The sequence below is a fragment of the Cynocephalus volans genome, chromosome 3, assembly GCF_027409185.1.
Source record: "Cynocephalus volans isolate mCynVol1 chromosome 3, mCynVol1.pri, whole genome shotgun sequence".
Taxonomy (NCBI): domain Eukaryota; kingdom Metazoa; phylum Chordata; class Mammalia; order Dermoptera; family Cynocephalidae; genus Cynocephalus; species Cynocephalus volans.
Window position 1 is genome coordinate 170,496,730 of NC_084462.1, and position 15,706 is coordinate 170,512,435.

General features: G+C 35.6%; 1 protein-coding gene across 2 annotated transcripts in view; it reads right to left on the reverse strand.

The window, feature by feature from the left end:
• Nucleotides 1-270: 270 nt before the first annotated feature.
• The window catches only part of RPS6KA5 (ribosomal protein S6 kinase A5), a 185,271-nt gene continuing 169,835 nt past the window's right edge, over nt 271-15,706 (reverse strand). For both annotated transcript variants that reach the window (XM_063089104.1, XM_063089105.1), the window contains 5 exons: nt 15,140-15,310; nt 11,411-11,602; nt 4,085-4,244; nt 2,565-2,728; nt 271-1,227 (listed from right to left, as the gene is read on the reverse strand). In XM_063089104.1, coding sequence (XP_062945174.1) covers nt 988-1,227; nt 2,565-2,728; nt 4,085-4,244; nt 11,411-11,602; nt 15,140-15,310 — 927 coding nt within the window. In that variant the 3' untranslated portion in view covers nt 271-987. The remainder of the gene's footprint in view (nt 1,228-2,564; nt 2,729-4,084; nt 4,245-11,410; nt 11,603-15,139; nt 15,311-15,706) is intronic.

Sequence of the window (15,706 nt, forward strand, 5' to 3'; positions counted from 1 at the left end):
TATGAAGCACAGTGTTTAGTATAATTTCCCTTTAGGTTTTCCTCACACTGGTGCATAAGTGGCTAATGACTACATTATACAACATGTCCCATTCTACTTGTTGCATACAAAGTAGAAGAGGGATGTGAGGACAAATTAAAAGTACATAATGGAAAAAATGATAGAAATACAGTACATATGTTTTACACAGTGCACTTCATAAAACAGTTTGCTTTATTCATACTCTTTTATAAAGTGCAATATTACTAAAACCAAGAAATACGTACCTTAATATTTTGCAATAATCATTAAAACAAATTGCCAGGAAAGAGCAGTGCAAAATTAAAAACATACACAGCTTAGCATGCATCTCATATAGATCCCAAATACAGAGTGTGGGACCTTAAGTTCATGTATCTTTTTTTTTCACTTTTTAGAAAAAGATTAATAACAGCAGGTTATCATCATATGTAACCTTAAAATAAAAACAATAAGTTAAAATCCTCTCTCAAGAAATAAGTATATGCCACACATAAAATTTATTACAGAACCTTTTTTGAAAACAGAGCTTTTTCTCTGATAAATCACTGTTCAAAAGGTGCAAATCTCTTAAAAACCCACTGTCCACAAGGCAAAGCAAAAGGCGTCATCACAGTACAAGTCAACTCTTGTTGGCAGACATCCAAAAAACCTGTGACTTACTTTGTAAGCACTTCAAATCTAACCAGTCCCTAATTAAAGCTACAAAAACCTTTGCTCTTTCAAGAGTAGTCCTGTTGGCATCATGCTAGGCTGCTAAAAAGTATAATGTGCTCTATTCACAGTAACATTCTCTGTCCAGTGCTTTTGGACAAGGATAACCAAACGGTTTTCCTGAAAAAATTCACTAAGAGGCAGATTCCAATGGGACATATTTTTAGAAGCACAAAACATCGCCTCAGGCATATGCTGAGGGAAAAATAAAGGTGCAATGGATCACTGATTACATTCCTACCATTCCTATGCTGCTCAGTCGGAGAACTGGAAGAGGGTCTCTGGGTTATTGCCATCAGCAGGATTGCTGGGTTGCAGCGTCTTTGTGGGTGTAGTTTTACCATGAGAATGAGAGGAGGAAGAATGGGAACTCTCACTTGAGCTGCTGCGTGTCTCCGTACTGGTGCTAGTCTTTTTCATTTTCCTTCTCTTAGCCAAAGGGGCCTTATCAACATTCTGAAGGCAAAACCCCTCTCTCTTGTATTTGTTAAAGGCCTAGGGGAGAAAAAAAGGGAACCCTCATCAAGGTAAAAGTATTGAAGTTTTCTTAGCAGTTATAACTTATAGCAGAAGATGACTTCCTGTTGGCAAATATAGCTCCAAGTTATTTTGGTAAGAAAGCTTTTAAATCTTTTATAGCCAAACCTCCTGGCAGGGTAGAAAAGATCACAGGAAATTATTTCTGAGGGCTCTGCTGAAATCAAATCAGCTAGGCTGTCCAGGAGTCATGATTCTAAGAAATCTTTTGAAGAAGTTAGCACTACATCCCAATAAGAAACCACTGACTGGAAATTCCTGAAGAATGTCAGTAATCTAAACCCCCCACCCCACCATACTTTTTACTGGTTCTGTGTCTAACTAAGGTTAAAAATTCTGACCACAAAGTCTCAGCACAGAGCAGACTTGATCTGTTATGGATCCTTGCTCTCCACTTCCAATTCAATGTCATTTGGGTATATCTTGGACACTTAAAAAGCACAGAGAAGCTTAGCTCTACCAATCTCACCCTGTCTTCCTTCTCACAGCAGCCTGTCTTTACTTTTCCTTAGCCTTGGGCAGTACTCCTGCAACCTTGTGTCATATGTCACTGAGAAGATTTGGATCACCTGGTACAAATTCTTGCAGTTCATCTCTCTACACCTCAACATTTCCTAGTTTATTAATTTTTTAATCCACTCCTGCAGTTGAAGAAGCAGTGCTATCCCTTCTCTTTCCTCAAGGTAATCCCTTCAGAGGTAATTTTATTTCTCCCTAACTCACCTACTCTTTATGCTAATTATCTTAATGTACTTGTATCTGCTTGGCACAAATGTGCATAATCTACAGTTACTGCCATGTGGTCGCAGCCTTTCAAACACAGAATCTATACTTAATACCAACAAACTGCCTTCATATTCCTCAGTCTCTAGAATATGTCATGCACTAATTAATGGTTCTCGAATAAATCAAGTTTCACCTATGCCTTAGGTCCTAATGCTTATTTACGTTTTTAAAGAAGATGATTTAGTTTGAGAGAAAAAAGTTCTATCATGCATGCTGTTTTCATTACCTACTGAAAATTTTCAACTGTTCAAATATTGTACTACTGTCTCATCTCACAAATTCTTTCTAAATATGAAGTATTTTGTAGGTTAGCAGTGACTCTGGTACCCCATGCACTTTCTTTAATAAAGTATTTATAACATGAAGTGTTTATAAAGACATACCTACAATTAAAAGACACATTATTTTAAATGTATCACTAAGAGTATGTCTCTGAAGCTACAGAGTAAGAACATCTGATGATGATTCCTTCTAAAACTGCCCAACATGTGGAGAGTACAGGGCCTTACATGGAAGGTAGCTTTCACACAGGTATGCACAGCAGCTCCTGAAGACCCTAGAATGTCTGGGGTCATCAGAGGATTTGAGGACAGCTGACTGCCATCTTGAAGCCATTCATTATACCTCAAACCAGACATTTTAAGCCTTTTATTTGGATCAACTGTGAGAAGTCCTGTGGGAAAAAGCAAGAAATTTTTTATTTTATGATTTGTCATTTTAAACATTGTTTAAAATCAACCTGAGACCTAACCTCAATTGTTTCTATGACACGATAGTTTCTATAAGGTTTCAACCTCTTCCAAAGATAATTAAATTTTCTTATGCATTTAAATCCTCTAGATGCTAATAATAAAGTTACAGCAGCCTACTTCTAGGTGGCTGTAGGCTAACTGGACTTTCAATCAGGAGAAAATAACTACTCAAAAAAATGACTCTCACTGGTGACTTGGTAAGCTCCAAATGAACAAAGAGCACCCAGGTCTACTTCATTCACGTACCAGACATTTACCTTCCACAAGTCAGGGAGTGTAGGAAGGCACTAGAGATACTCAAAGAGGAGCTTTCAGGAGATACATAAACAAAAAACAGTTTTTATAACATCAGAGTACTAGTGCAATGGCAAAATACACAGGCACACTATGTTAGCAGGCCCAGGGAAAGGGCTCAGCCTAGGGAGTGGTGGGCACCTGGAAGCTTCCAAGAGATGAGTCCTTAAGGATGAGGAGAAGGTGGCTAGATGAAGAGGGTTGTGTAGAGACCTGGAGGAACCCAAAAGCTTGGCACATGTGAGGAATTCAAGTATTCCTCAATAGCAGAGCAAGGGTGACAAGGAAGTAGAGAAAGACAAGTCTAGGTCATTAAGGGATTTGAATTTTGAATGCTACACTAAGGAGTTTGACCTGAAGCTAACCAAATGATTTTTAACAGAAAAGAGGCCTGGTCACATTTAGATACTGGAAAAATCACTCTGTCGACAGATGATGGACAGGTAAAGTGAGAGGAAGCGAGATAAGTTGAAAGGATACTAGAGGATTTTAAGAGAAAAATGATGACAAGCACTAAGGCACCAGCACGTGAATGGGAAGAAGGAGATCACCGGGAGAGCTGCTAAACCTGCGGAACTTAGCAACTGGCTGTGCAAGGCCAGGCAGGTGCAGGTATCAAGGGTGACGCTTAGGTTTCTGCTTCAGTGATCTGGCTTCTTAGCAGTGCCACTGTCCAAAAGAGGGGAGACGAGAGGAAGAACATGTTTGGGGAAAGGATAGTAAAAAAGTGTAGGTTTGCTTCAGATGTGTTTGATTGAGATGCTAATGGGAACCAAGTGCTAACTCACGCTGGAAAAGTGGATAAGATTACTGAGAGAGTGCTCCAGTAAGAAGAAAATAAGGCTGAAGCAAATAGCCTGGAAACCTTTTTAGAACACACATGGATTCCTGAGTAATTAACAAACAAATATGTATGTAATGGGTATGATTCCACTTCAATCACTACACATCACAGAAAATGTAAACTTTCATTAGATTCTTACCTTGGATCAAATCTTTAGCCTCTTGAGATACGTTCTTCCAGGCTTCTCCTTCAAAGGAGAAATCCCCCTTTTTAATTTTCTTCATGATTTCCACTGCACTGGTACATGTCAAACTTCTGTCATGAGATTGGAAGGGAACCTGCCCTGACAACATTGTATACTATCATAAAGAAAAAAAAGAGTAACAGAACAGAATGACTGCCAAAATCACTGTCAAAGCCACTCTAATAATCCTGTTACTAACTTAATCAGCATAATTTACCAACTATTTTAACTAGCATTATTGGGTTTAAAAGACTAAGTGACTTCTACTACTGAAGCAACTAGCACCTTTTAAAGAGTTGTAAATAAAGTGGTATGGCTTATTATGATATCAAGATTTAAAACCATTTTTAAAACTTTTATTTTATTTTGAAGAACAAAGATAAAACAACTTAAAAAAAAACCCAAAACACCCTGTGATGGCTAATTTTAGGTGTCAACTTGATTGGATTAAGGAATACCTAGACAGCTGGTAAAGCATTATTTCTAGGTGTGCCAGAGGAGATTGGCATGTAACTCGGTGGAATGAGTGGGGAAGATCCGCTCTCAATGTTGGCGGGCACCATCTAATCAGCTGGGGTCCAGGACAGACAAAAAGGCAGAAGAAAGGTGAATTCTTCCTCTCTCTCTCCTGGAGCTGGAACACCCTTCTCTTCTGCCTTTGGACATCAGAACTCCAGGCTCTTCAGCCTTTGGACTCCAGGACTTACACCACTGGCCACCTGGGTTCTCAGGCCTGTGAGTTATACTGTTGGCTTCCCTAATTCTGAGATCTTGGACTTGGACTAAGTCACACTACCAGTATCCCAGGATTTTCAGCTTACAGACAGCCTGTCATGGTACATCTCAGCCTCCGATCATGTGAGCCAATTCCCCTTCTCATCCATCTGTCTCTCTCCCTCCTATTGGTTCCGTCACTCTGGAGAACCCTAATATACTACCTAAATCCTTGATATGGAAGGAAGGCTATGACTAGGTCCGACTCAACCAGAGCCCATAGTCTGGGACTAACTGGTCTAGATTATGGGGCATCAGTCTCCGTCCTAACTGATTCCATGGCTTCCACCTGCCCCTCTTCCACTCCTTCCCTCCTTTACCCTCCATGCAGACACCAGAGTGACAGTTAAATAATTTAAATCTCATCACAACATCCCTTTTTCAAATTTCTTCACTGGCTTCCTTCAAGCTCTGACTCACCTCCTTTTCAGCCTCAGCTTCTGCAGTTCCACATATTCCAATCTCACACTCTGCACTAGCAGTTCCTAGGCCTCTGTGACTTTGCACATGCTACCTAGTCTCATTAGAATGCCATTCTTTTTCTCCAGCTGGCAAAGTCCCACCCATCAGGGGTGTAGCTTTCCAGGATGGGTAACTGCTGTCTCTGTCCTCTGTCATACCTTACTCCAGAGAGAAGACACATGGCACAGAAAGGGGGAACAAGCTTCAGAGTCAACAGATCTAGCTACAAACAACCGCTTTTTCAATTCCTAGCTTTGTGACCTTGGCAAATTAGTTAAACTTTCTCAGACCATTTCTTCATGTACAAAATAAAGGTAACAAGTGATATTATAAAGAGGGTGACACAATCTAAGCCCTCTTGCTATAACCCTACACAGTTCTTTTATTTTCTTCTTCCTGCACTTCCTTCTTTCTCAGACTGATTTTTTAAAAATCGACTTTTATTTAGGTAAAACATGCATGTAGATAAGTGTGAAACACTAGGTGTACAACTTAATGACATCACAAAATACTACCTGAAACCCAGAACCCATATCCAGAAACAGAACATTCCTGGCATCCCAGAGACTCCGTTTTTATGGAACACAAAACCTGATGGAGAAGGAACTGCTATGGGAATACTCATCTGAGACTCAAGATTCAACATTCTGGCAGAGATATCTGGAGCCAGTGCTATCAGCCTACCTGAAATGGCTCCTGGAAGCTTGGACACAATGACGACTTAGGGTAAGTTAGGTGGGATGCTGGAACTTCCTTGGCATACCACTGAAGAAGTGGTCAAAATCATCAGCGAAGGGAGTGTTGGAAGAAATGTACCATGTTAAGACCTGAGAACCCACCACCTGCCAGTGCCCTCAGGGAGGGTTTAAAGAACATTCCTGTCACAGAGGCAGTAAGAAACACACTGGTTAGAAGAGGACTACAAAGAGAAGTCTGATGGCGGCTGTTTTCTGTAGGCCAGGGCTGATGGTGGAAGAAGTTGCCATGGGACTGAGCTCTCTAGCGTCAAAAGGATGATGGCATTTTGGGACAGCAGAAGCCAGGTGGCATCACATAACTATCACAGGCAATAAAGCAAGGCTGGGCAGACAGTCATGGTGCCTTGATTTTGAGTGATCTATGACTGTGGCTAACAGGTCACAGTGTTTACAGGGGCAAGAGAGATGGACACATAACTAATGTTGCTTGACTTACATATTTTCCCCTGAGGAATAGAAGTAGAGGGCTGACAACAGTCACTAAAAGGGGGGAGTCAGTGTCCCTTACCCAGTTTCTGTATCTACATCAGTTCACAGATCCACAGATCTCGATTGATGGGGAAGATTTATTTTCTCTCTGATTGTTCTATCCATTATTGAAAGTGAGGTACTGAAGTATCCAACTATTATTATATGACTCTACATTTCTCTTTTTAGTTCTGCCAGTTTTTGTTTCATATATTTTACTGGTCTATCATTAGATGTATAAATGTTTGTAACTGTTATATCTTCTTGCTGTATTAAACCATTTAATATACAATGTCTTTGTCTCTTGTGACCTTTTTGATTTAAAGTCTATTTTGTCAGATATTGTATAGCCACCCTACTCTCTTTTGGTTACTATTTGCATGGAATATCTTTTCGACTCTTTCACTTTCAATTTATTTGTGTTTTTGGATCCAAAGTGATTCTCTTATAGAGAGCATATGGATGGATTATGGAGTTTTTTGTTGTTGTTGTTTTTAATCCACTCTTCCAATCTCTATCTTTTGATTGAAGAGCTTAATCCATTTACATTTAAAGTAATTATTAATAAGTAGGAACTTACTATCATTTTGCTATTTGTTTTCTATATGCCTTATAGCATTTATGTCCCTCATGTTCTGCATTAATGTCTCCTTTTGTGTTTAGTTGATTCGCTGTAGTGAAAAATAAAAATTCCTTTTAAATTTCTTTTTGAATATACTCTATAGCTATTTTCTTTTTGGTTATTAGGGTATTATACTTAATATCCTAAAGTTAGGGCTGGCCAGTTAGTTACAGCATAGCTTTGTAACACCAAGGTCACAGGTTCAGATCCCCAAACTAGCCAGCCACCAAAAAAACAAAATAAACCATCCTAAAATTACAACTCTCTAACTCGAATTTGCACCAGTCTAACTTCAATAACATACAAAACTTCTGCTCCATTAACAATTCTATCCCTAACTCTTTTGGTTGTTGATATCACAAAATTACAACTTTATATATTGTGTGTCTGTTACAAACAAACCAATAATTATTTGAAATGCATTAGTCTCTTAAATCATGCAGAAAACAAAAAGTGAAGTTAAAACCGTTGTTACAGTAATACTAGCTTTTATAATTGCCCATGTATTTACCTTTACTGACACCATTTTTTTTCATATGGCTTTGATTTACTGCCTAGTGGCCCATCATTTCACTCTGCATGAGTCCCTTGAGCATTTCTAGCAGGGCAGGTCTAGTGGTAATAAACTTCCTAAACTTGTGTTTATCTGGCAATGTCTTACTTTCTCCCTTACTTTTGAAGGACAGTTTTGCTGGATATGGGGTTCTTGATTGACAGATTTTTTTTCTTTTAGCACTATGAACATATCAGTCTACTGCCTTCTGGCTTCTAAGGTTTCTGATGAGAAATCTTATTCATATGTTTGCTAGGTTAGGTGTATTAAATGCATTTTTGACTTATGATATTCTCAACCTGTGATAATTTCAACTTATGATGGGTTTATTGGGACGTGATCCCATTGTAAGTCGAGGCACATCTGTATACACATTTCTGTTGGATATATTACTGGGATAGAAATTGCTGGATCGTTTGGTCTGCATATGTTCAGACCAAAATAGCAGATACTGCCAAATAGTTTTCCGAAGTCTGCTCTCTGTCTTAAATCTACCCACTTCCTAACATGTACATTTGTGGCTAAAAATAAGAAAGCAACCTTTACAAATACAGTTTTCTTGCTTTCTAACTTGCCACAGGTTATGAAGTGGAAAAATTAACTCTCCATTTTTAGAAGTACTTAAGAGGAGACTGTGATCAGCGACTTTGTAGAAAAGATCCCTTTTCTGGAAGAGGTAGAATTAAACAAACTTTAGGCTCCTCTCAACTCAAAGATCTAACAATTTTAGTTGATTATCTAGCAGTCAACTTCTGTTAAGAATAATTTTGTGTCTGCAAATTGTTTGCCAGTGGTGCAGCAAAAAGTATAGGTATACATCTAGATAAAGATATATATCTAAATACATATATGTGTGTGTCTATATATGTATTAATACGTCCACATACAGACATATACATAATCATGTGCCACATAACATTTCAGTCAACGATGGACTGAATATACAATAGTGGTCTCATAAGATTATAATGGAGCTGAATGTGTAGTAGACTATACCATCTAGGTTTGTGTAAGGACAAACTATATGATAATATTCACACAATGATGAAATCACCTAAGGACACATTTGTCAGAACATATGTCTGTCGTTAAGCAACCCATGACTATATATGGAGAGAGAGTATGCACACAAGAGAATTAGAGAGAAAGAAAAAGCAAATATGGAAAAAAGTTTGATGCTCACACTATTTTATCATGTATCTGTAAAGGCAAGAACTTCTAAAAACCATAACCACAACACCATTATCATACCTAAAATATTAGCAGTAATTCCTTTGTATCATTCAATATCTCCGCAATGTTGAAATTTCCCTAATTGTGTTATATACATTGTGTGTGTGTGTGTGTGTGTGTGTGTGTATATACATATAAAATTACACCTACATAAATTACATTTAGATTTGAATTTAATAAATAGAACTTAAATTAGAAATTGCATAAATCTGGATTCAAATAAGTTGCAAACATTGTTTCTTAAGTTTTTTTTTGATCTACAGGTTCCCAGGTTATCTTTTCTTTCAATTTACCTGCTGAAGAAACTAGGTTGTTTGTCCTATAGAACTCCCCACAGTCTGGATATTGTGATTGTACTCCTGTGGTATCACTTAATCTTATGTCCCTGTTTTTATTAAAAATTTGACAATTATATCTAGAGGGAAGTGTTGCTTCCATCCATGCCATTACACAAAGTTATTTCCACGGATATGACATTCCAATGCTGTAAAATATCTCTCTGCATGTCTAAGACTGTCTTTTAAAACTTTTAAAAGATTGATGGTCATAACTGGCCTATATTTAAAGTAAGTTCTTTTTCACAACAGCAAAGAAAATTCTTAAAAATAAGAGGCTCTTTTTTATTTAGACTAATTTTTTTAGGACAATGCCGTTAATAAAAATGTTATTAATTTAAGTCCTTATATGAAATTCTCAAATGTACAAAAGTTAGTTTATTTTTATTAAAAATAATGGTATTCATAAATATGTAAGTTTAGTTTGAAAATTATAAATGACTTAAAACTGCTGTAATGAAAGCCATGTAAAGCTTAAAAATAAAAGAACCATCCTGCAAGTGACTAGCCATTGGGGGAAAACAAACTGATACCAAAATAAATACCAGATGGAACACAGATTTAAGTATAAAAATAAAATATAATAATTCTTGAGGAAAATTTAGGAGAATAGTTTTATAATCATGGTTCGGGGGAAGGGATAGAGTGACAATCTGATACCAAAGCCAGATAATATAAAAAAACAGACTGACACATCTTACCAGATAGAAATAAAGAAAACTTCTCTATTTAAACCCCTCCAAAAAACAAAATTACAATAAACTATAAACAAAGTTTTCAAACAAATGGCAAATTAGAAAAAAACAGTTCTAATATTAGTAGCAGAAAAAGGATTAAAATCCTTAATACAGCTTTAAAATTCATTTAAAAAAAACAAAACTCACCATAGGAAAATAGGCAAAGCTCATAAAGACCAATTCAAAAAAGAGAAAGTACAAATGTCCAAATGTGTGAAAAGATGCTCAAACAGAATATTCATCAAGGAACTGCATGCAAATTATAACAGTGGAATATAATTTAAGATTAAAATTGGTATCCTCCAATGTGCTCCCATACAGTTGACAACATAATCTAGTAAATCTTGTAGAAGGAAATTTAACATGTGTTAAAATAAAGATGTGTATACCCTTTTCCTAGGAATATATCCTAAGGGGATGAGACAAAAGCAAACACATATTTAAAAAATACTCATTTGTATAGTTTATAATTAGTGAAAAAATGAAAAAAATGCTAACTGCTCATTAGTAAAGAAATGGTTAAATAAATTTCTGAGACTCAAACTACATGTATAACATAATCTCTTTTGTTAAAAAACTCAAATATATATATGTATAGAATAACATTCAGGAAGACACAAAGCATTTGCACACGCAGTAGGGAAAGGCTAGAGGGAGAGGGAAAGCTTGCACGATAGCATCTCTGTATGGTAAGATTATGAGTGATTTTTACTTTGTTCTTTATTATCTTTCTGTATTGTCTAAAATTTTCCTCCTCAGATCATGCATTACAAATTACATGCAGAAGAAGTACAGCTATTCTGAGAAAAAAATACACCAAGATTTTTCTAGCTTAATGTTCTTTTCTAAACATAACAGCCAAGGACATTTTCTGAAAAGCACGCTTACCATGACTACAAACATTTCTAATTTTATCTATTAATTTGTTAACTTGTCCTAAATAATATTCTTTAATTATTTTTAGTCTGAAATCTCACAGAATATTTTTGAATGGTTTTCTACTAATGAGTCACTTTGCTATTTTCACATTATATCCAATCTAATATGCATATCTTTTGAAAGTAAACTATTGCTTCTCCTAAAAAAAATATATAACTCTTATTCATATAAAACACAACTAACTTAAATATTTCATAATAAACAAAAATAAAAATTCCAACCTTTTTTCTAGGTAAATTTTAAGAAAGAATATCCTTCAGTCAGGCCTCTAATTGGCTGTACAGAAAAGAAACCAATTTGCCAATTTTTTCATGAATATTGGAAAAACAGTGAAGAGAGGTAAGTACAGAGGACACCAAAGAACTGACCAGGTTTAATGGCTCTGTCAAAACAAACTCACCAAAATGACACCCAGGCTCCACAGGTCACAGGATTCGTCATAGCCGTTATGATTTAAGAGCTCTGGGGCCGCATAATGAAGGGTGAAGCAGGGAGTCTTAAGAGGCTGATTGTCAGGTGGCTTTAGGCGTGCAAACCCGAAATCAATTACTTTAATTTCCAGATTGTCATTTTCATCAGTGAACAATAAATTCTGTAAGATAACCAACACTTAAATTAGCTTCTCATTAAAATGTCATGGGATTTGCTGATTCCATTTAGGTAACGTTATCTCTCTGTACACTGATATTTGATTCATGCAGAGAGAAGTCTCATGGGGAGGGTCTGGGAGCTGGATGTCAATGTACTGTTGCTATTCTGTTTTATACTTTTTTTGTATTATTTCACTTTTATAATGTCATGTGAAACATTCTTCGACTGCACCATGACTCTTCTGATGTCATACCCTTTGTCTGTCCTTTTCCCTCTGCTTGAATTTGTCTCTACTTCCTCCACCAACCTACCTTCCAACGTGGCCCATGTACATCTAGTCCTCATTAGAGACACCACCATAACCATTCCGTCAAACCGAAGTTGGAACTTTTTATATTTTCTCCTAGCACTGTTTACTTTTCTTTTCTAGTACTTATCACCTCTGTATTATTAGTTTAGTGTCCTTATCCTCATTAGACCATAATTCCATAAGGGAAGAGACTATTATTTACGACTCTGTCCCCAGGGCCTGGCACAGTCAGAAAATAGGTGCTTTGGTAAATATCTGTTCACTGAATTACATTGTAAATAAAATACCTATATAACATGTAGTATAGTTTATTAAAGGGGACATGGTAAAGATATGCATTACATTTCAAAAATACTTTCTTCAAAAGTTAACACTTAAACATGTTTTGATGCTTAGAGATATCATCCCACAAATATTCATAAAACATTGTTATTTTCAATCATTCATCCACCAAGGCTTCTAGATCACTATGGCCTTACTGTACTATTTTTGTATATATTGCATGCTTAATAAATACTAACTGTACTGATGTACAAATTAGCATCTCAATCAGTATATGAGGTTCTTACCTAAAGTAAGTGAATCTGATTATACTGTCTTTAGACATCCTAACAAAATCTTTTGTGCCTTTATATTCATTAAATTATTCCCAGCTCTTTAATATCATTTGCTTTGTTAATACTATTCTAGCTGAAATAAAAGACATCATAGAAGGCCTCACTGATTCAAAGAAGAAAAACATTCTAAGTCTTCCACTTAAAAGTTGAAAATCAATAAAGTGGGAGGAAAGAAAAGCAAAAAAATTAACTGAAAATTTTTCTTAAATTTTCTATCATACAATGCTTAATCCTTAATTTGTGACAACTGAAGTCACAGCTGAGGTTCATGGGCATGTGCTTGGGAGAAGTCTCTCAGCAAATAACACTTGAGCTCCTCTGCAGTGCAAGGCACTGTGCTGCACAGAGCAGTAAATGAAACACACCTGGTCCCTGTCTTCACTGAGCCTGCTAGGCCTTTGGAAATGACTTAATTTTACTCCATGTTAAGACTGGTGAGGGACTGCCTTGATCTTTGTTCCTGAAGTGGAGGAAATGAAGGGACATGGCACTCAATTTAATTTGGTGACTTTAATCCATCCCTCCCGCTTCTGAGCATGTAAAATTGGAACACACTGCTCACTTGCCTACCTCCTTATGGAGAATGAGAGACAGTTCCACACGGAGGTGAGTGTGCATGATCAGGAATGGTAGGAAGTAACCATTCAATCCTCTCTATCCTCATCTCAAGTTCTGCCTGAAACTAATTTGATATATACAACTTTTCTTAATCTTTCAAGAGTATGGGACCAGTTTGAAAAATTACAAAGCAAACTACTAAGAATGTCATCCAGTTTCTAAATTTATATGATTCTCACCTAGAATTTAGGATTTTGCCAATGCAGAAAATGAATTCCACACAACTATCTACTAAAAGATATATAATCAGATCTTAAAATGCTACCCAGGAAAGGGATTAAACTTCTAGTTTGGAAATAATATACTCTGCCACTTAAAAGTCAAAGTAAAAGCAATCTTACCAGGAAAATGTTAGTTCAAAGGTACATTTTCACATCTCCAAAATATAGTTTTATTTAGGACTAACTGTAGTAGGATGTCCTAAATAATCTGATAATTCTGCTTCATTTCAAATGACTATTTGAAAGAAAAACCTTAGAACGATTAAGAAGAATTAAGCTACATAAGAACCTTTTACCAGGAAAGTAGGAGGGCAAACATAAATTCTGCTGGAGAGGATGGCTGCCTCATTTGAGACTCATGAGCTGACAGATGGTTGGTTATCAAAGAATAAAACATGTGAAAACGAATTATATACAGTCATGGAACAGATCTTTTCAATTAAAAGAACTACATGCTTGTTCTGTGTCTATAAAGAAAAAGTTTAAGTGATGTGCTTTCACATTTAAAAATAGACAGCTAATCTCTAATGTACAGGGTACCATATTTTCAGTGGGCGTTATGTAGGAGAGTGAGAACTATGAAGGAAGCAGAAGGGAGAGCCATCATAGTTGCAAGTTCATGAAACACAGTTCACTTTGATTAATTACTAGTAATATGAATTAACAGTAATAGAAAGTAAACAGAAATTTAAATACTTTAAAAGAATCAGTTATACTTGAATGCACAGAATTCCATTTTTAAAACATTCTCTTTCTCCAATAATCCAATGTACTTAAATAAAAGGCAAAATTGGTACTTTTAGAAAAATATTCTTCTGTTGTCTAACAAAAAAAATCAAATTAATATTTTAAATATATTTGAAAGTACATTATAATCAAGCAGTAATTAAAAAGAAAGTTCTATTTTGGAAAGAAAATATGTATAATTTTGCATAGAATAAAGGATGATTTATTGTTATATTTTTACAAATCATTGGTTTTTGTTTTTCAATTTACATTATTACTTTGGTGATTTTCTAAAAGAGAGAAATTTTTATATATTTGATCCTAAAAAGGATTCTAGAGTTAGAACCTTCTTTCTTAGCCTTTTGGAAGAAGAAATAAATAAAAAGCTGCTCCTTCTGAACTGCTGCACAGTTCTATAAATATTATAGTACATGAGCATAGAAAAGCATATATAAAGATGGTAACTGTTTAAACCAAGATAATTCTTTATGCTCGAGTATTTAGAATGAAATTATACACATTCCTATGCATGAGCTAATTGATTTGATCACAAGTGTGAAAAATAAGCTTCCAAAATACATCATTAAAAAAACCCTCTAAAATGGAACACATATAGAAGGGATATTTTTATCTGCTACAAAAATTTCTATTGCTGTTTTTAATCCACAACTGTTGCATAAAGTATTTCTTCCATAAAAGGCTCTCACACTTACAAATATAACCTCAAGATGATCATCTGGCAAAATAAATAAATAAATAAATAAAATAACAAAAAAGAGAAGAATTGATTTTAAACTGTAACAGAAAAACAAATTAAAAAAACAAATTTTTAAGTAGTGCATCTATTTAACAGCCCTGAAAGTAAAGGGAAAAAAAAAACAAAAAAAACCCTCATACATACGAGGTACTTCAAAAAGTTCATGGAAAGACTCATAATATTCTTTTAATTCTATTTTTCCATGAACTTTTTGAAGTACCCTCATATTGGGGGGATATTTAATAATGATGCTAGATTGAAATACATAAGAGATCACATTATTTTATACCTCAGGTTTCAAATCTCTATGCACCACTCCAACATCATGCATGTGGCTTACGGCCGAAACAAGCTTCCGCATGATGTAGCTGGCTTCGGTCTCACTGAAGTGTTTCTTTTTCTTAATGCGTTCAAACAGCTCTCCTCCGTTTAGAAGTTCCATTACTAGGAATGTGTGAAGCTAGAAAAGAAAAAGAATAATGTGGGGGGTCTTAATAAAGAGGAGTAGAAGTCTATTAACATACAAAACATTTACTATTACCTATCCCAATAAACTTAAATAATCTCTCATTAAAATAATCAACAGCAATCCTTGTATTTTAGATGAAAGAATTGAAGGATAATGTGGCTTTTTTAGAATTCTACTTTGGTAATGGAAAATTTCAAGCATTGCAGTGAAATCTTTATATATCCTTTCCTTGACTAATTCTTTCATTTGAATTCCACTCCAACCTTCTCTATCAAGTTTACACTTCTTTCTTTTTAAAGTGTGACCTAGTGCTGACAACAATGTGCAATCATCTACTTTAAATAACATAGAAGATTACCAAGTACAGGCAATGCAAGGCCTGGCACA